We start from the raw sequence: 19585 nt of genomic DNA, 5'->3' as shown, positions 1-19585 counted from the left end.
CGAGCCCCGCATCAGGCTTTCTGCTCGGCCGGGAGCCTGCTTCCCCCTCTCTCTCTGCCTGCCTCTCCATCTACTTGTAATCTCTATCAAATAAATAAAATCTTAAAAAAAAAAAAAAAAGCACCAGATGGACACCCGAAAATTGTTGCTGCAAGCCCAGCACCTGAATAGTGCCTGGTATACAGTAGGTGCTCAATAAGATCTCACCCAGAAGATCTAACTGCCATATGCAGTTAGCACCCCAGGATACAGGAGATCATCCGCTGAACTCATCCTGTATTTCATGATTCAGCACTGAATGCAATATTATTTTGCAACCCTTTACTTGGCATTTTTTTTTCTAGTTCCTCTAATTTCTAACTTTTAAAAGCGAAGACTGTAACTTATTTTTCCTTGTCTCTCAGCATGACACAGGACAGTGACTGGGCTCTTAAAAAGGTATATTGAATTTTTAGTAGTGTCGATGAATGTAAAACTTTGCTACTTTCTGACAGATAGACTAATTAAATCCCTAGACATGACATGGGTTTGAAGGGAGACTATGTGAATTAATGTAATTTTAAATTAATTTTCCTCTTCATGTCAACTTCCTTGTATTGAGGTGCTAGTAGAGGAAGATTTTAGAATAGTGATTGATGTTGTAGGGTGAGGATTTGATGGTGTTAAGTGATTATTTTACCTGGGATATGCTTGTGTTGGTAATCAGTGTCTATTCTATTGGGACACAGCATCAATATGTCCCTTAACAGTAGGAAAATAGACACTTGTCTCCCACCTGGAGGACAGCCCATGTTGTCTCGCCCAGACTTTAACACAGGAGCAAATTATCTTGTGATTTTTCTGACGATGTCCTTAAAATAAGCCTTACTGATTAGAAATAGAAAAGCTGGATTTACCATAAAAATCTTTCCTTGGGGGGGAACAAAAAAGGAAGAAGAAAGAAACTATTAGAAAACATTCAGGGCAGTCATAAAAGACAAAATCGCACAGGTGCACTCATCTCCACAGCCTGTTAAACGGATCCTTGAAGAAACCCACAGCAGGACCACAGACCCCATTTATCTGATCCCAGACTCCTAGAAATTCTGAGATTCAAACCTGTGGATCCAGACATGCAAACAAGGCAGGGTTCAAAACATGTCGGACTCAGGCTGGAATGTGAAAGCATGTTCATTTTGGGTAACTGGCCAAGGACAGGTGAGTCTTATGGCCCTAAGAGCTAACCCTTAATCTCAGCTCAGTCCCCACCCCCCTTATGAGACTGCAGTTAAACCAAGAGAGAATTCGTTTGAAGAGCGGCATGGATTTTTCGGGGTTTTTAAAATCTCCTCTTCCTTCTCTACTGTTACTTCACCATTGTTCCTCTCTGGTTCTCGAGGCTCTTGTTAACCTCAAAGAACCTCTATGAATTTTAGCATTGATTACTATCTTCCCCAGCCATCTCCCCCTGGTGTGAATCCCAGATTACTCCCCCATAATTCACTCCCATTTTTCTTTATGGAATGTTGGATGTCAGCAATGGCCTCTGAAATAAAGGCAATGTTCAGGAGTGCCTGAGTTTCTCAGTTGGCTAAGGGTCTGCCTTCGGCTCAGGTCATTGATCTCAGGGTCCTGGGAAGGAGTTCCGCTCAGCAGGCAGTCTCCTTTCCCCTCTCCCCCTGCCCCACCCCCACCCCACTAGTGCTCTCTCTCTTGATTCTCTCTCTCAATTTTTTTTTTTTTTTAAAGGCAACATTTAGTGCCTGCAGTGAAGGTGAATTCATATATGGAGACATCCATTTCTTTCTCTTTGCGGGGGAAATGGGTTTTCCCCTAGGAACAGGAGAGACTTTATGACCTGCTATTATTGTAAGAAGTTGAGTCTACATGTTCTACAAATTTCGAACATCGGTCTCCTGGTTTAACGGTGGCACAGTGGGTTACTGCAGTCTTGGAATGCATGCTTATCTACAGTCTGATTTCCTTTTAGGTAAGACGGGCATTTAAATGGACATCAGGAGAAACCAAGAGATTAATGGGTGTTTTTTAAAGGACTTGCTCTCTTTATCAGGGTTAGGTTGGTTTCATCGTGTGGTGCGCTTTATCCTGATTTCTCACGGAAGACGGAAAATGAAGATTTGTTCATCATTGTACAGGTAGTGAACTCCCAGGAGTAGATAGTCCCCAACAATGTTGCAAGTTGGATATTAGCAACCTGAACTTTAGGAGGAGAGCATGTTGGTCTTGTGGTCCAACATTAGCGACGGTCGTCCTGCTTCCTTCACAGGAGTTCAACAAATAATTGTCACGTGAGCCCCATGGGCTGCTTCTCTGGGGTCGTCTTCGCTGGTGATGGTTGGTCAATTTCCACAGGTGTTTGTTGTTTCACTTAGAGAGCAGCAGGTGTGTACCGGCATCCGTCTCAGAGGAGGGCCCCTGAACGCTGGAGTCTCACCCCTTTCATGAAAACTTCTGTACACGGTCTCATCGCATACAGTTGCGAGAATCCGCGTTAGTGATGTTTTCTAACATTTTTTGCTGGTAGCTAAGACTCAAATGTGACAGATAAAGAAGGTTGAGTAGTGGAGAGAACATGGCATTTCTCAAACCAGAAAACCCGAAACTCAGTAATGCGGTGAGTCCAGTTTTTTTCCAAATTGTGGGTCAGGATACATTGGTGGGATACAATGAGTGGGACGCGCCTAATATGTTTTCTTAATAGAAATATAGTTGTTCAGAGTAGTAGACTGGGGAAGGATAAAACATTTCATGTTTTTTCAAGAATCTTTTTGTTTCAGAGATACAGACTGGTTTGTGTATGTGTGTGTGCGCATGTGCAAATGTGTGTTCATGTGTGCACACCCACATGTGTGCACATGCATGTTTGTGTGTGCATGTGCCCATGTGCATGTGTGTGCACCCACATGTGTGCATGTGTGTTTTTGTGTGCATGTGTCCATGTGCATATGTGTGCACCCACATGCATGCATGTGCTTGTGTGTGTCCATGTGTGTGCATGTGTTCACATGCACACGTGTGTGCATGTGCACTGCTTCTGGTGTATGCATATATGTGTATGTGTGCACGTGTGCTCATGTGTTCATGTGTGTGTGCACATTCTCCTGTGCATGTGCACATATGCCCATGTGCACATGGGTGTGCATGTGTCCACGTGTCTGCATGTGTGTTCATGTGCACAAGTGTGTGCATGTGCACGTGCTCCTGTGCATGTGCATGTATGTCCACATACGCATTGCGCTTGTGTCTACACGTGTGTGCATGTGTGCTCATGTGTACATGTGTGTGTGCTCATGTGCATGTGCACATATGCCCATGTGTGCCCATGTGTATGCACCTGTTCGTGTGCACATGTGTGTGCATGTGTGTGCACATGTCTGTGCGTGTGAATATGTGCCCGTGTGTGTGAGCATGTGTGTGCATGTGTGCATGTGGTGCGTGTGCCCACATGTACATTTCTACTTGTCTGCATGTGTGTGCATTCTGTGTGCATGTGCGTATATGCATCTGTGCCCGTTTGTACGTGTGTGTGTGTGTGTGTGTGTGAGAGAGACGTGAAACTGGGTCACAATCTAAAATCTATATTGTCATCAACAAAGCTTTGGGTATTTCAATGTTTCATCATTCTGAGGCCTGAGTTTCTCATCTGTTAAATGAGATTAATTGTGATTAATTTTGAGGGTTTATTCTGAGGATCGATGGCAGTAACACATGCAAGGTACCTTGCATGGCACCTAATTTACATGAAAGACATACAAAAGATGTTACCTTTTACTAAAACTAATCCATTTAAAATTTAATTGATTAGAATCTATTCAAGTGTACACAGGATTGAGTCAAGATTTAAATCCATAAAACTAATTTTTAAAATATTTTCTGATTTGAAAGACAATGATGTTAAAAATTAATCAGGAAGGACATTGCTTAATTAATTCACTCTGTTTATTGATTTTTTTTCTTTGAGATCATTGTTTTTCAGTTCAATAAAGTATTTTTAATTTATCAACCCATTTACTCGAGTAGTATTTCCAGAAGCTGGAATATGTCCAAAGCAACATGACAGAAATTCTTATGTGACTCCAAACTTATGCTATGAGAAATAGTTACATAATCTGGTGACAGCTTACAAAAGAGAATACTCAAATGACATTGATTTCATATACTAAAAGGATTATTTCATGCCAGAGAAATTATACTAATTAAATAAACCTTGGAAGAAGAAGAGTGAAGACAAATTTATTGGAACTTATGGAAAAATAGAGTTCAGCTCAAAACCAGAACCAGAGAATTACTCTTGAGACTGGTCCTGAGCCACCAGAGCTACCTCTGAGAAGGGAGGATGGGTATGTTTGGATTTGATGGGGTGCAAATCATCTTTTAGCTTAAAGACCTGATGATTGTTTAGATCGGCTTTTATGGGTTAGATATCCTGATGGGCTCTATATCAAACTTTTTTTTTTTTTAAGATTTTATTTGACAGACAGAGCACAAGGGGGGTGCAGCAGGCAGAGGGAGAGGCAGGCTCCCCAATGAATGGGGAGTCCAACGCAGGGCTCTGTCCCCAGACCCCGGGATCATGACCTGAGCTGAAGGTAGCTGCTTAACCGACTGAGCCACCCAGGCGCCCCATATCAAACTTTCATGTTGAACAGTCCCACAGGGCATATGCGTGTGGAACGTGCGTTTTCCATAAATGGGCCTGGAAACACAGTCTGGTGGAAACCGCCGAGGAACATGCATGCTTTCATCTGTCGAGGAATCCTTGTGTTTATCGGGTCTGTTTTCATGTAGTGACAGGCATTAAGTGCTCACCCCTGTCCTTACTCTGGATTTCTTTCTTCATTTAGTTAGTTACATTTGCTGAGTACTTAGAAGCAAAAGTAGAAAAGAAGCTTGTCCATTCCTTGTTTTTAGCTGTTTAGTGGGCATAATAAGCCTTGGTATGAATGCAGACAAGGTTGGGGCTCGTGAGCATGGTAGCATCTGTACTGAGGAAGAACACAAGAGGTAAACTAATGTCAGCTGGAGGGGGAGAGGGGACGCTAGAGAAATACGATGGTTCGTCTCACCAAGAAGCATACCAAGAAAGGCATGATAGGGAAAGGTGATGGTCGGGAAAGGTGATAGGAGGGAAGGACTCTTTTTTTCCCCTGTAGCCTTTAAGGAGTGCTTTGAGTGGCTTTTGATTTTGTTGGGAAAAGAGAATAACTTAAAAGATGCCCGCGATCATAACATAGTCTTGGTACCTGACAATGACTCTCTCCTCCAAAGTAATTTACAGAAGAGAAATCAGGAGTTGTGTAAAAAGGGACCTGACTTGCCCAAGTACTCCAGAGCTAGAATCAGAACATGTGTTTCTTGATTTCGCACTGTTCTGATACCAGTCTTGATGGGTTCCTGCCCTGAAATGTCCTCCGAGTCTTGCGGGCCTCAGGCAGCTGGACCTGCGTGTCAGGGGTTTTAGCTACGGATGTAACGGGTCCGGGATCTTCCAGGAGTAACGCGGGGTGGGTTGTTTGAATGGATCACGCAGCTGAGTGAGGGTTCATGCGTCTTCTCATTCAGAGGTTTTCAGATGTTACTTTAACAGGAAAACCCTCTATTCACATTATATTTCTGTAGCAGCTTAATGTGTAAGCAGAGCTTTGTTTTTTGTTTTGTTTTGTTTTTAAACAAAGATGATTTAGTTGAAACGAGTATTAGGGATCTGGACCGCTGCCTGCTCCTACTTCCCACTGGTCCACCGTGACAACCACGAGGCTTCCAAGATGTATCATAATTAAAAAAAAAAAAAAAAAGTCTACTTGCTGGCCTTCGTTTTATGACCAGGCTTTCTTTGAATGCAGGGGAAAGAGGACATTATTTCAGAATTCCTGGAGAAAAATCCATTTTCTTAAATATGGCAAAAAGAGCCTAAAGGGGCAGATTTCAAGGGAGCGTGACTCTGGGGGAGTCCAGTGGAAGGGGAGACATGAAATATGAGGAAATCGACCTCTGGACTGTCCAAAACAGGCATTGTGAGGACTAATCAGCTCATGTGTAACTGACTCGCCGTGTCTAAGCTCTTTCACAAAGAAAACGAAATTTGGGGAAATACGCATATTTCTCTAACTATAAATGGTGGTTCATGCTGATTTGAAATCGTTTTGTGCAGATATCTGGTAGGGTCTGCAGTGATGGCTCTTTCTAGGGAATCTGCAGAATAGTATCTGGTTTGGACACCCCTGTCCCACCCTGTAACCTGGTGGGACAGAGACCTGTGTCCTTCCCTGGGTTCTCTGGAAATCACGCAGAGCCTCCAGAGCCTTCCCAGGATGAGGCCCCGCGATCTCTGGATAAGGGAAACGAGGAGGCCAAGATCCCGCAATCATGAGTCGCATAGGGGTGGATCCCACAAGGTAGTCCCTGAGCCAGGTTCGGTTGTTACTGATGTGTTTAATGATTACACTGCCAGGGAGCCCGTGCTTAGAATCTCCTGGGACCTGGTGCTCCCTCAAGACGGTGGCATATTCATAACCCATTTCAACGCTTTTTCCGTCCTAAGTCCTTGACTGAATGCTTAATAGTACCCGCAGCTTCCCTGTCGGGAGGCTGTTCTTGCCCAGACGCGCACGCCAGCTTGGCGCAGGGCGGCAGCTCTCCCTCGGGAAGGAAGTGCGTCTGCGTGCCCGTCGTGCCGATCACCAGCACGTTTTTCTTCAGGTCGAGGGAACACTGGTGTCTCCTGAGCATGTCTAGGCCTAGCAGCATGTCCATGGGCTGGTCCTCCAGGATGGAGAACGAGCACTGGAGGAAGTCGCCTTCGATCTGGATCTGGGCGAGGTGCACCCGGCCGATGATTCTCTGCGTGCCCACGCCCTTGGCGATGCCAGCCCAGCGGCGGTCCACCAGCCGGATGATGTTGCACCTCTCGGCGCACGCCTGGCTCATGATGGTCATCTGGGCCCCGGAGTCCACGAAGGCCTTCAGAGGGTGTCCGTTCACCTTGCAGTTGATGTAGAGCATGGTCACTTGCGCGAAGCTCTCCGGAGCCTCCTCCATCGCGATGCTCATGTTCTCCTCGATGTTGCGCTGCCGGATTTCTTCCTCGATTTTGGCCTGAGCCTCCGGGTCGAACGGGTCGGCCGTGAAGAGGCGCAGCCGCTCCTGCTCCCGCAGGGCCCGCTCCCTCTGCTGCTCCAGGAGGACGCGGGAGAAGGCGTCCAGGTTCCCGCTGAGCAGGGCTTCGGCCAGGGCCGGGTTGCGCTCCTTGAGCAGCGACAGGTCGTGCGGGTTGGACAGCAGCAGGCTGCGGATCAGGGCGGGGCTGTCCACACCCTGCGCGCGCGTCATCTTCTCCCCGGAGCCCAGGCCGTGGGACGGCTGCGGGGCGCGGGGCGGCTGCGGGGCGCGGGGCGGCGGGGGCGGCGCGGGCGGCGCGGGCGGCGGGCGGCAGCTGGACGTGCCGGGCACCGCTACGCCGGCGGGGTCGGGCCTCGCCAGGCTGGACGTGCGTCCGGGCGGCCGCGGGCCCGCGCCCTCCTTCTGCAGCAGCACCACCACGTCGCCGTCCCGGAGGCCGTAGGAGCCCAGGGAGCGCTGGTCGTCGGCCAGGAGCCGCTCCAGGAAGACGATCTGGGTCTCGGCGGCGGGGATGCCGGACTCGAGCTCGCAGAGCAGGCGGAAGTTGGAGAGCTCGAAGTCAGGGCTGACCTGGAGGGAGAAGGTCGCCTCGGACAGGTCCCTCCGCACGCAGTACACGGTGACCAGCATGGCATGGGCCCGGGCGGGCCCGGCGGGCACCGGGCATCGGGGTGTCCTCCGGCTGGCTGGGGCGGTCCCGCCGGTGGTGCGGCTGCTCCCCACTCGCGCGGCTGGGCTCGGGGCCACCCACTTCTGCGCGAGGCCCAGTCGCTCCCCAGCCTCCCTGCCGGCCGCTCGGCTGCTCGGAACGCGGAGGAGGCCGCGTGCGTTCCACACTCATTTGTGCGCAGCCGCGTGGAACTCGGAACCCCGTTCCCTCGGAGGCGCCCGACGCCCGGCCGCGGCCCCGGCCCCCTGCCAACCCTGCCGCATCCCGGACCGCAAAGAGACGACTCAGCTCTTCCTAACAGCTGGGCCCATTCCAGCGTGCTCACTGGAGAGCGGGGTTCCCTGGGCTCTTCCGGGGGCCCCGGACAGGGAGGGAGTGCGGGTTTCCCAGGGGCCGGCAGCGTACGGGGCGCTGGGCAAGAAAGAGGGATCGGCCCTGGCCCCTGATGGCGGGGACCTCACCCTCTGGGGGAACTGGTGGTCAGCGGTGACTCAGAATACCCAGGCTGAGAGAGTGGCGCTCCAGGCAAGAATGACAGGAGCCCGAATTCATGACCAGCCCTGCTGTTCTCCAGAGGAAAAGGTTTGTGTCCATGATTTTAAAGGGCAGGGTATGAAGCTGAAAAGAAAATGATCAGCAGGGGTTTATAGAGTTCTACGTGAATCCGAGGCCTGTAAGCAGTATCCATAAGCAAAAAAACTCCCCCAAAAATATAAAATGGGAGGGAGGGAAAAGAGAAAAATGAGAAGGGGAATGGGAAGGATTCAAAGCAGGTGTTTGTGATGGTTTTTTGTTTGTTTCTTGTGTGTGTGTGTGTTTTCATTTAATTTAAGGAAGTGGTTTCTCACGACCCGTGAAGGACACTTGGTGGCAGGACGGCCAGGTAGATGCTTCCTTGTTGGCTCAGAGAGGACACTGTTGCTAGGAGCTGAAAATACGAGGACCAAAGCCAATGACCATGAGTGTGGTCCTTGAGCAGAACAGACGGGCCCCCGTCAGCCACTGGATGTGGGGAGCGTAAAGGAACACATGGTGTGGGTAACATAGAGGGTCTCCGAAATGCAAGCCCCCTTCCCAGCAGGCCATTGCCTTCAGCGGGCGTGTGAGATGAACTTGTGAGGAGATTGGTCTGACTTGGATTTTGGAGTAAGACGGGTCATGGATGCCTCTCCGGGGGCTGTCTGTGGCTCCGGCTCGGACGCAGGGCTCACTCCCTCCCCGGCACCGAATGGAGGTTCACAGGGCACAGTGGAGAGGTCCTTCCGGCCAGGTGGCAGCGGGTAGAAACCTTTGAGCACCACTTGTCTTTCTCTGTATTTCTCTAAGTGTTTATGAGGAGCTCCTCTTCCCTGGCTTGGCCTTCCCACGGGTGTCAGTCAACATCCTGGGCTCTGCCCCACCCCCTCTTTATTTCTGGTTTTGTCAGAAGACCGGCACTGTGAGACGTTCCATCAGCTGCAAGGACTGTCTTAGCTTCTCATTCTCGTGTGCTTGTCTCAGAGAAAGGATAGCATCTCACTCCATGCTCTCATTATCATTATATTTCCATACTCGTATTCATTTATTGGAAACGTTGGCTAAATGCCCAGCGTGTGTGGAGCGTGTGCTACGTTCCAGGGATGCACGCACAAATTGTGTTAAGTGCAGGCTGTGCTCATAGAGAAGCCACAGTCTGAAAGAGGACACGTGCACGTGTGCACATATGCACACACACACACACGTACCTGCACACACATGCACACATGTGCACACATGCATGCACACATGCAGACACAAAGGCCTATATCTGCATGTGCACATATGCACACATGCACACACATGTACACATACATGCATCACATACACAAATGCATATGCCCACATATACACATATATGCGTACACAGAGACACACGTGCACACACATACCCACACACGTACACACGTGCACGTGTACATGCATATGGACACACATACACACACGTTGGGTGGTTAAAAAAATACCAGAAAAGTCAGTACACCACAGGAGAAATGGATAATATCTGGAAAACTAATGCAGACTGTGGAGAGGGGTCCGGCAGGGAAGGCTTCCTGAAAGAGCTGGGCTTGGAGAGAGGGTGAGAAGTCAGCCAGGGCAGGTAGACACAGCAGGCGGAGAAGCGCCGTCCCAGCTCCACATAACCAGTAAGGCAGCAGCACCGCAGGAGAAGGAGGATTTTTTAACATTTAAGGGGAGGGATCTAGCATTATAATTTTCCTGGAGAAAATTATGAATTATTTAGAGCAGGTTTTCACTATTTGCAGAGATGGATGGTGCTTTGACTCAAATATAAGTTAATAAATTTCCTCTGTAATTCTTGGCCTCCCAGTAAGACCCTCAGAGACCAGCCGCGGTGCCTCTGAGCTCGAGAGCAGCTGTGCGCTGAGACCCGTCACGTCCAAACAACTCTGCCAGAAGCCAGCAAGGCTCCCAGCCCCGTCCCTTTTCCCTTCCTGACAACCAGCTTTGCACACTTCACTTTTAAAATCTTAGTAAGTTAGAGAGATAATGCAGGGGTTTTGTTTTCTTAAACAGTGGATGCAATTATTTTTGTAGAGTAAGATTTTCCTCTTTTTGGGGGGCAAAGCAAGAATCTGGGGTTCACATCAAAAGAAGCGAACATCTTTTTTTTTTCCATATTACCATGGCTTTGATACTGAACGTAATTAAGCTTTATGCAGTCTATTTTATTATCTTGCTGTAATTCTGTTGTTGGCATTTTGCATTTATGTGCCTTTTACTATTTTCACCATTTTCTGAGAACACACAGTGGAAAGTAAGAAGCCTCACCGTCTGGCCAATGAGTGCCCTCCCTCCCTAGAAGGATCACACAGGCCATCAGGATTAGTGGGGAGCTGAGTGTTCTCTAGTCCACCCACCACGCAGGCCTTACATCTCTGTAGCGTTCTGGAATCCGAAACGCTAACCACAGCCTTCTGGGGCTCTCTATATTGTAGGATTCCTTCATTCTCCTCAGCACTGTGATTCAGATACCAGATGTGTAATTATCTTACCTCAAAATTGTAATTAAAAACTTGCTCTGATTATGTAATAAACTCAGGGATCGTTGGGAGCGTGTATAAATACTCCTAAAAGTGAAATGTCCGCACACCGTAAATTCCCGCTGCATAGGCTCTTGGGAAACGGGCTGTCTGACTTAGCTAGACGTGCAGACCCAGGCAGCTGGAGGTGGTTATAACTTCTGAGGGGTCGCAGTGAAGTATGTTCTCTTGCTTTTTCTTCCTTGGTAAGTGTAATATGGGAACATAATCAATCCTTTCTTTGGTAAGTGAGACGCCTGCAAGGTCTCGTGGCTATCGCTCAGAAAATCAATTCTCATTGTTCAGCCTAAATACCCAGAAAATAGAAAAGATGACCCTGATTTCATGCCGGCCAAGTAAACAGCCCTGAAGTTATTTTTTGGAATAAATAATGCCCTTTATAATTTGCCTCTTTATAAAACCTTAATGCCACAAAAAATCCAGATAATTGATGGTTTCACTTAGCACAGTCAGCTGACAGCTTAAAGTTCCATGTCTTGCTTTGCAAAACAAATAAATGTCTTTTCTGTGAAAAAGGAGTGGCGGCAGAAATGTCTGTATGTAGCATCTGTGATGATCGGATTACATTAAGTGAATGTATTAACTTGCTGTGTTTGAAAGGAAAGATTCCTTCCTTGAAATGTGCGGCTGCTATTACTTTAAAAATAAAGCGTAATTGAGACATTCAGACAGAGTAATCTTCACCTGAAATTCTCAAAGCAACTTAGGAAAGATGCAGTATTTTCAAAGCTGATCTAGAGGTTAAACTATGAATTCTTCCTCCTGTTCCCCCATTTGCTTTATAATAATACAATAATTGTGCCTCCTCTGTTGCAAATGAGCAACATTTCTTTCCTTGGATAACTATTTAATAGACCCATTGACGATACTCTGATGAAAGTTCAAGCTTTTATTTGTATGTTTGAGGGTTTCCCATTGGAGAGGTTTAATGTTGCCCATCTTTGAGACTTAAACACCATAATAAAACCTGTTAAATAAATGTATAAACAGTCACATAATTGCAGAAACTCATGAGACCTGACAGTTTAGTCTGTGGCAACCCGCGGGCAACCCAGCTAGTGAGTTTTTCTCTATTATAAGGAGACAGAATATGGACAGAAGACACACACACACATGCACACACAAATATACATGTGTTGGGGGAGGAAAGGTGAGCAAATGCACACTCAGTCTGGGCATGTTTTCAATCACTTTAATGTGCAATTAAAAGATGATGTCATTTTCCAGCAGGGAGCACTTTTAGGAAACATTGTATTTATTGTTTTATTTTACAGATTACTGTTTTAACATTTTATCATGAAAAGTGATATATATAAATATATATGTATCTTAAAATATGAAATATATAATTTAAAACTATGCATTTTAAGTTATATATTGTGTGTTAAAAATAATATCTCTTGATAGCTTTTGGCTTTATAGAATTTTGGCTTTGGCTTTACTTTCCAAGTCTAGATATACATGTGTGTGTATTTACTTATTTTTAGGAAAGTTTGCTGCTACAGTTTTGTGCCTTATGGCCTCTTCCAGTGTCTTAATCATAGAAGAATTACTCGGGTGTAGGACACACACCTTATTACTGAAGATTTGTAGATTACTTATAATTTGTGAAAGAAATACTTAGATTAGATAACCTTAATGTAATAAATTAAAGACACGCTAAAAACAATTTATGGGGACATCTGGGTGGCTCAGTTGGTTAAGCATCTGACACTTGGTTTCGGCTCAGGTCATGATCTCGGGGTCCTGGGATCAAGCCTCACATCTGGCTGCGTGCTCAGTGGGGAGTCTGCTTCTCCATCTCTCTCTGCCCCTCCCCTCCACCTGCTCTCTCCCTCTCTCTCTCAAATAAATATAATCTTTCCAAAAATATGATTTCCTGGTTTTATTGTTTTTTTCTTCACTTCCAATGTGCCTTAACAAAAGAATGTTTCCATTTTTTAAAATTTTTGCTCTTTGGAGAATAACCATGTAACAAAATAGTAAGAGTAATGATAATGGAGACTTAAGATGTTTTGAATTCAGCTGTGATTGAGGAAAGCCATTCAAACCATTTTTTTAAAGATTTTATTTGAGAGAGAGAGAGAGAACATAAGAAGGGAGAGGGTCAGAGGGAGAAGCAGACTCCCCGCCAAGCAGGGAGCCTGATGCGGGACTCGATCCCGGGACTTCAGGATCATGACCTGAGCCGAAGGCAGTCGCTCAACCAACTGAGCTACCCAGGTGCCCCAAACCATATTTTAATGTTTACTCTTTTGTAGGAAACTTATAATCAACACATTTCAAAGACATTGTCACTATAGTTTAGAAGTATCAGTGTGACCTGTCCATAAGTTCAAATACACTTTAATAACTTCAACATAAACTTTCTTTGTCGGAATATTAACACTAATATCATCATTAATTCCTCATTACATTTAGGTAATTATGTGTTATCCTGAAAATGAGAAAATTATCTGGTTCCCTCTTGTGAGGTATTAATATTCAATCAGCAAAGTATTCCTTTACTTCCAAGAACAATGATGTATATTTGAGTAAAGCATCAAACTAGAAGATAATGGAAAGTGTTTTGCAAGTTAGCAGCTTTCTATTTATTATATTTTTATTTTAAAAATTACAGTTTTATCTCATTAAAACTACGGTGTGAGGTGTTTCCTACCTTAGGTTTTTGGGGGGTTTTCTGATATAAGATATGTTATTCAAACTTGAACCCTACAAAGTTCCTAACAAAGGGCGTTGATCATGATGTACAAGCAGAAGTGTTGGCATGACTGGGAAAGTAGCCACAGCCTTATAGAGGACAGGAGTCCCCGTCAAAGTGTCACTAACATCCTAGATCTTCATGAGTCCTTTCTTACTGCTGCTAAGGTCTGAAGCAACTGTTTGTGTTTGTTTTTTATTTTATTCTAAGTTACTTGTGATTTCTCTGCTCTTCCTCTTCGTGCACAGTCGTTCTTGGTGGGACATCGGGGGAGGACAGTGCTGTTCTTTGGAAGTGCCTTGAATTGACCCCAATAATTGTCCAGAAGAATATGTATTTGGAAAATCATAGACTCGTTTGCCATTTACAGACTTAGTTAAGCTTTGCCCCATGTGGAGAAGAGCTGAGAAACATGTTAATAATTTCTCATAGTGAAGATTTAATGACAGCACTGTATAAGCAAGTCACTGGACTAGTAGATTCCAGGACAGAAGAAGGATGACTTGGACCCGCTTTCCTCTTCCAAAGAACAAAATACCTATGAGGAGAGCTAAGACTCACATACTTTGAATTATTGTACATAAGAGAAGTTAATAAGAGTCCTGATAGGTGTGTAAGTAAAACGCCGTGTTTGCAGAAGAGATCAAGTTCCTTGTTGGGGTCATTCAGGGCATGGTCAGGATGCTGCGGAAGGCTCACTGCTCGTGGCACGGTTGTGTTGGGCCCAGAAGAAGGATTTGGTCATGGTGCAGTCTTACCTGCCTGGGTTTGAGGAGCAGCTCTTTCCTTTATCATACCATGCACTTGACTCCTTTCTCCTCACACACACATACGTCTTACTGTTCACTGTCCTTGTAAACGCTGGAGCCGAACGGGTGCTGTAGGATGGTAGGACAGGTGCAGTCTCCCTGACCCCAGCAATCACACGGGCACCCACACAGGCACACACAGAAGAGACTCCCATGTTTCCTTCTGGTCAGAGCCTCACTGATGGAGGGACAGTCTTAGCTCCATGAGGAGCCCTGTGTGGTGCCCAGATGGAACTCTGCATGGTCTTTTCCTCAATTCTCCTTCTCCTGCTTTACGAGTGGAAGATTCCTTCAAGACGTTGGCATCACGTCGCCCTTCTTAGCTTGGGTTCCTCTCTGGACTGTGCGGAGACTTCATCAGAGAATGGGTGGAGGCTACCTCAGGAATATCCACAAGTCCTTGTGGTTGCTTTTAGTATAACTGTGCATTATTAGTGGCTGTCGTGCTTTAAAAGTGTTGACGGGACAACACACATATCTATGAGATGATGCAAGACTTCATGAAATTAACCATGAACGCCTTCACCCCTGACCCATGAAACCTCCAGCTACAGAGCACAGAATAATAGCGTGCCGTCCCCTTGGACGTGAAGGATCAGAGACCTCTAGCCCCCGGCCGTGCCACCTCCAAAGCTAGTGACGAGGCAAGTCACTGTGTTTAAGCTGACACCTGGGGTCCACCTGTCTCTGCGGCATGGAGCTCCGCTAGTTTCCTGGCAGGACAAAGATAGAGTGAGAAGGGCTCCAGTCAATACAAAAGCCCCTCATGCCATGGTAATATGGTCTCCTGGATATTTCATGAATTATATGCACGATAGGTGATGTTTCTACAGTGGTCCCAGGAAAGACAGAATTTCCAGATTGTTGTGTATGTAGCTTTCTCTCTTCTAAACAGGCAGCTGACTTAATTGATCGCCATGGTAATTAGCACGGTGAAAGCCATCTGTCAGTAGGATTTCATTGTATTCCAGCCATGAAAATGAAAAACAAAGCCTGATAAACAAATCTTCGTTTAAAAAAAAAAAAAAAAAAGCCAGAGAAGAGAAATCCACTCACCTTCTGTTTCTCTCAGAAAAATTAAATTCAGCAGCCCAGGTACAAGGATTCTTTCTTAGACCATCTTGATGGCATCCCACACAGAGCATTTTCCTGCCTGTTATTAGAAAGGTCTGGAGGTGTGAGTGTCTCTGTGGGCTGTCTCTGTTCTGAGACGTGAGTCTCCCATGCCAGCCCTGAGCCATTATCGTTCCCATTCAACTGACGAATATTCTATTTCCTTCAGCTCATAAAATGTGCTTAACGGCTGATAGGCTCTTGTTTCCTCATGCATTGGTGAAGTATCTCAGTGCCGCTTATGCACAGAATGGAAGTCGTCTTTTCCTGGAGACCTCTAGAGGATGAGAACTAATCAGAGACCCAATTTCTGATGTTGAAGAGAAAGAAGATAGGATCATTGATTTATTTTTTTCTTTACAAACTGTAAAGGAAATGCAACATCGAGGTCTCAGGCACCCCTAACAAAACTCTTTTTGAGTCTTTCATTTTTCCGCATTTCCTTATTTTTCTTCAAGAAAACTTAAGACACTATGAATTTTGCCCAAAGCCTTGGTTTTGTCTTATGTTCTTACTGCAGTGTTTTTCATCTCGAAGGGCAAGTCGTGCTGGACGCTTCGTGCCTGTGGCTGAGACCCGGGACCAGATGATCTGAGGATAACTTGTAAATTACCACTTATGCACATGAAATAAACTGGCGTTCCATTAAAATAACGATGTGGAGTCCTGCTGTAGCCGTCGTCTCTGATATTCAAGTTGGGCTCTTCAGACTGTTTCGTTACAGAAAAGTTTAGAGCAAACAGGATCATCCATCCGTTCTTGAATTTGCAGCAGAACAGCTTAAAAAGAAGAGCCACAGCCACAAAGAAAACCAGTGGCCACTTCCTGCTTGAGGTGAAACGTGTGTGGTTGGATGTGAGGCCCACCAGTCCCGCAAATGGCCTCTGGTCTTCCAAGCTTCTCCTTCGCAGTCCTAGGTGAGACCATTCCTTTATGGTCTGGAATTGTTCACCTACAATAACGAGGACCATCCTAGATACAAGACAACTCAATTGGAGGGAAAAAATTCATGCTACACTTTTCATAGGCTCTTAAGTGAATCACTTCTTAAAAAGAAAGCTGTGTGTTCTGTTCCTTGAAAACTGTTGACTCCTGCTGTCTCTTTGACCAACAGGGAGGTCAGCAAACACGGGCATCTTCAGAAACTAGAATCAAAAAATGAATCAAGATGTGTTATTCTATCCTTACATGAAACAGCAGTGTTCTGTAACTGCAGTTCTGGAAAAACAGTCTCTCTCTCCTCTCCCCATCTCTCTCTCTCTGTTCCCTTGTCTCTCTGTCTCACTCTCACTCTCTCACTTTCTCACACATGCACACATACGAACTGGTTAAGATATACAGACCAGTGAGATAGAAAGCTTCTTGTTCCTTTAAGGTCATAAAAGTAGGGTTTAAATTCCCTGAATTTGTCACTTATTATCTGAATGCCCTTGGACAAAGCACTAATTTCTCTGAGCTTCATTATCCTCTTATGTAAAATGGGGATGAGGACAATAATCTGTTTTCCATGGGATTTCCATGTAGACTTAACGGATCATTTAAATTTGACTTGTAAATAGAAAACCACCCTACCAAAGTCCGTTCCTGTTTCCTCATATGAGTAGACACAGTAATTAGCAACCTAGAGAAGTAGGAAGAGAGGATGGGATTTACAAATCCTGAAGGAAATCTGCAGATTGATTTTTAACCACCTCTAGACTTGGATTGGGTGTTCTTGTGTCTTTAGAGCTGTCCCTGCCCCTTCCACCTTGCACTCTGGGCTGCCCAAAACAGGAGCAAGACCTATCACCAAAACTGTCTCAAAACCAAGAAGTAGGCTTCAAGGGTTGACTAAGCAGATCCTTTCATAAGACTAGAATTGTCAACAATTTATTCAAGGTCATTTTTTTTTTAAAAGATTTTATTTATTTATTTGACAGACAGAGATCACAAATAGGCAGAGAGGCAGGCAGATAAGAGAGGGGGCAAAGCAGGCTCCCTGCCAAGCAGAGAGCCTGATATGGGGCTCGATCCCAGGACCCTGGCATCATGACCTGAGCTAAGACAGAGGCTTAACTCACTGAGCCACCCAGGCGCCCCTCAAGGTCGTTTTTAACTGTCACAACCTGCAAGGTGTTCTTGTAGGTCCCAGAAAGGAAACAGCGAGGCCCGTGCTCATAAGGTGCTTCTATGGTGGTTAAGCAGACAGAACACAGTGTAGACATTCCATTCACCATAAGTAAGTGTGGAAAAGTGTTGCAGAGTGAATCAGGTTAGTAATGCTTGCATTGTATGTGGCCAGACTGTCGAGGTGGATACCAAGAAGGTAAGAATCGTCCTTCCCATAAACTATGGTTTAGAATTCCTGGGACACTTACGTAGTAGATGGGACAATGAGAGGGCCTCATTCCATAGGGCACTTTCCTTAAAGGCCTTTTGAAAGAAAAAACAAAAAGCAAATCACAGAGCTGAGGAAAGCAAACCCTCAGAGTGGATATCCAGAGGCATTCGGATGGTGAGTGTAACCGTGAGGCCCCAAGGTTGCAAGCCTGGAGGACTTCGAGAGCAGCCATCTAAGGCACCATAGAGAGCAGCCATCTAAGAGTCCCTGCAAGAACTGGTCTGTCGACAGAGGTCATTGGTCCTGGGGCTACCAGACAACAGATCTGACCTCTTTCCTGGCAGGGCCTTCAAACCTTTTTAGTGATGCATCTCATTACTTTAAAAAAAGTTCGCTCACGCACTCAATGATTATATTTTATAAACCTCTTTAATGGGGCACCTGGGTGGTTCTGTTGGTTAAACGTCTGACTCTTGATTTTGGCTCAGGTGTGATCTCAGGGTTGTGAGATCAAGCTCCATGCTCTGTGCTCAGCAGGGAGTCTGCTCAAGATTCTCTCTCTCTCTTGCCCTCTGCCCCTCACCCCCCCCAAAGAGATAAGTAAATCTTTCAACAAAATAAACTAAATGGATCAGTTACAGTACATACAAATAGAATTTCTGTTCTTTCCCACCCTCATTGATGGGTGTGGAGGTGTGAGCACGGCGCTCTGATCCTGGTAGAAGAAGACTCCGTGTCGGACGCTCTGGCTGAGTGGCTGGGGCAGCTTCCTCTAGGACAGCATAGTTAGGATCAGAGTAGGAGGACGGGGTCCAGGGAAAGGCCGGCCTTGCGTAGCCTTGCGGAGAAGCTCGGGGGAAGGCCATGCTTGCGGCCGAGGCCTTTCCTAACACAGCTGGTCCAGCGGGGGCGCATGGGGAGCAGAGAGCAGAGCAGCTCCAGGCACGGAGTGGGGAGCCACGGCGGTGAGGGCAGGCCAGCGGGAGCGCACCCTCGCCGCCCCCTCCGCCAAGGTACTGGCCTATGGGGCAGGCAAGCCCAGGATGTCGCCGACCTCATCAGGGGTCTCAGGGAGACCTGATGGGCGGTGGTAAGGATGGTAAGGATGGCTGCAAGGGAAGAGGGGCAAAGAAGCCAGCACATTTTGAAAGTCCCCCGTGCTTCCCAGCGGCTGGGAATGTCGCTCCAGGCCTCACAGCTCTGCTGGATGAACGCAGCTGGGATGCTGGGGTGCTCGTGCTTGGGGAGCCGACACCGTTGCTCGCCCCACCGCTCCTCCCACATTTGTGTTCCTGCGTGTGCCAGCGCTCCTGTGACTCGGTTTCCCCACCCCAGGGAGCTTGCTCAGTGCTCCTCAACCCGGTACAGAGACAACTCCTACACAGCGAAGGATGAGATTTGGGGATGAACACCCCGGTGTCTCCCTCTTTCTGTGGCGGCTCTCAAGTCTGTTCTCTGTGGCTCCCCAGAGGGGTTGAACTGGAGGTGCTCCCAGCGACACTGGGCTCTGCCCTCTTGCTCTGCCTCAGTTTACCTGCCTCCTCACTGGTGCTCCCTGGAACGAGCTCCCGATAACGACGGCCCACACCCTCATCAGGGTCTCCGTGTCAGCGCCTGAAGAAAAACCATAAATGAATTTGTGGGGGGGGGGCGGGGACCATGTTCGTTATTGTGTTATGAATATTCTTCCTCAAATGATTTCTTCCGGAGTCTCAAATAATTCCTGTTGATGTTACAAAAAGCTGATACTCAGACTTCACATCGTCCGGTCAA

The 19585-nt window shown here is 46.6% G+C and overlaps 2 protein-coding genes across 3 annotated transcripts in view; one reads left to right on the top strand and one right to left on the bottom strand.

The window, feature by feature from the left end:
• The window catches only part of PDGFD (platelet derived growth factor D), a 218981-nt gene that overhangs the window by 105270 nt on the left and 94126 nt on the right, over window positions 1-19585 (top strand). The gene's annotated exons all lie outside the window — the stretch shown is intronic.
• On the bottom strand, window positions 6419-7910 carry DDI1 (DNA damage inducible 1 homolog 1). The gene has a single exon (XM_032844076.1). It carries the CDS (start codon window positions 7747-7749, stop codon window positions 6520-6522), a length of 1230 nt encoding a protein of 409 aa, XP_032699967.1. The 5' UTR covers window positions 7750-7910; the 3' UTR covers window positions 6419-6519.

The sequence above is a fragment of the Lontra canadensis genome, unplaced genomic scaffold, assembly GCF_010015895.1.
Source record: "Lontra canadensis isolate GAN:19392208 unplaced genomic scaffold, GSC_riverotter_1.0 scaffold147, whole genome shotgun sequence".
Taxonomy (NCBI): Eukaryota; Metazoa; Chordata; class Mammalia; order Carnivora; family Mustelidae; genus Lontra; species Lontra canadensis.
This window is presented reverse-complemented; position numbering and strand designations above follow the sequence as displayed.

Bases quoted from the DNA above. Each gene is read 5' to 3' on its own strand.
- DDI1 (XM_032844076.1), bottom strand. From the start codon at position 7,749: ATGCTGGTCACCGTGTACTGCGTGCGGAGGGACCTGTCCGAGGCGACC.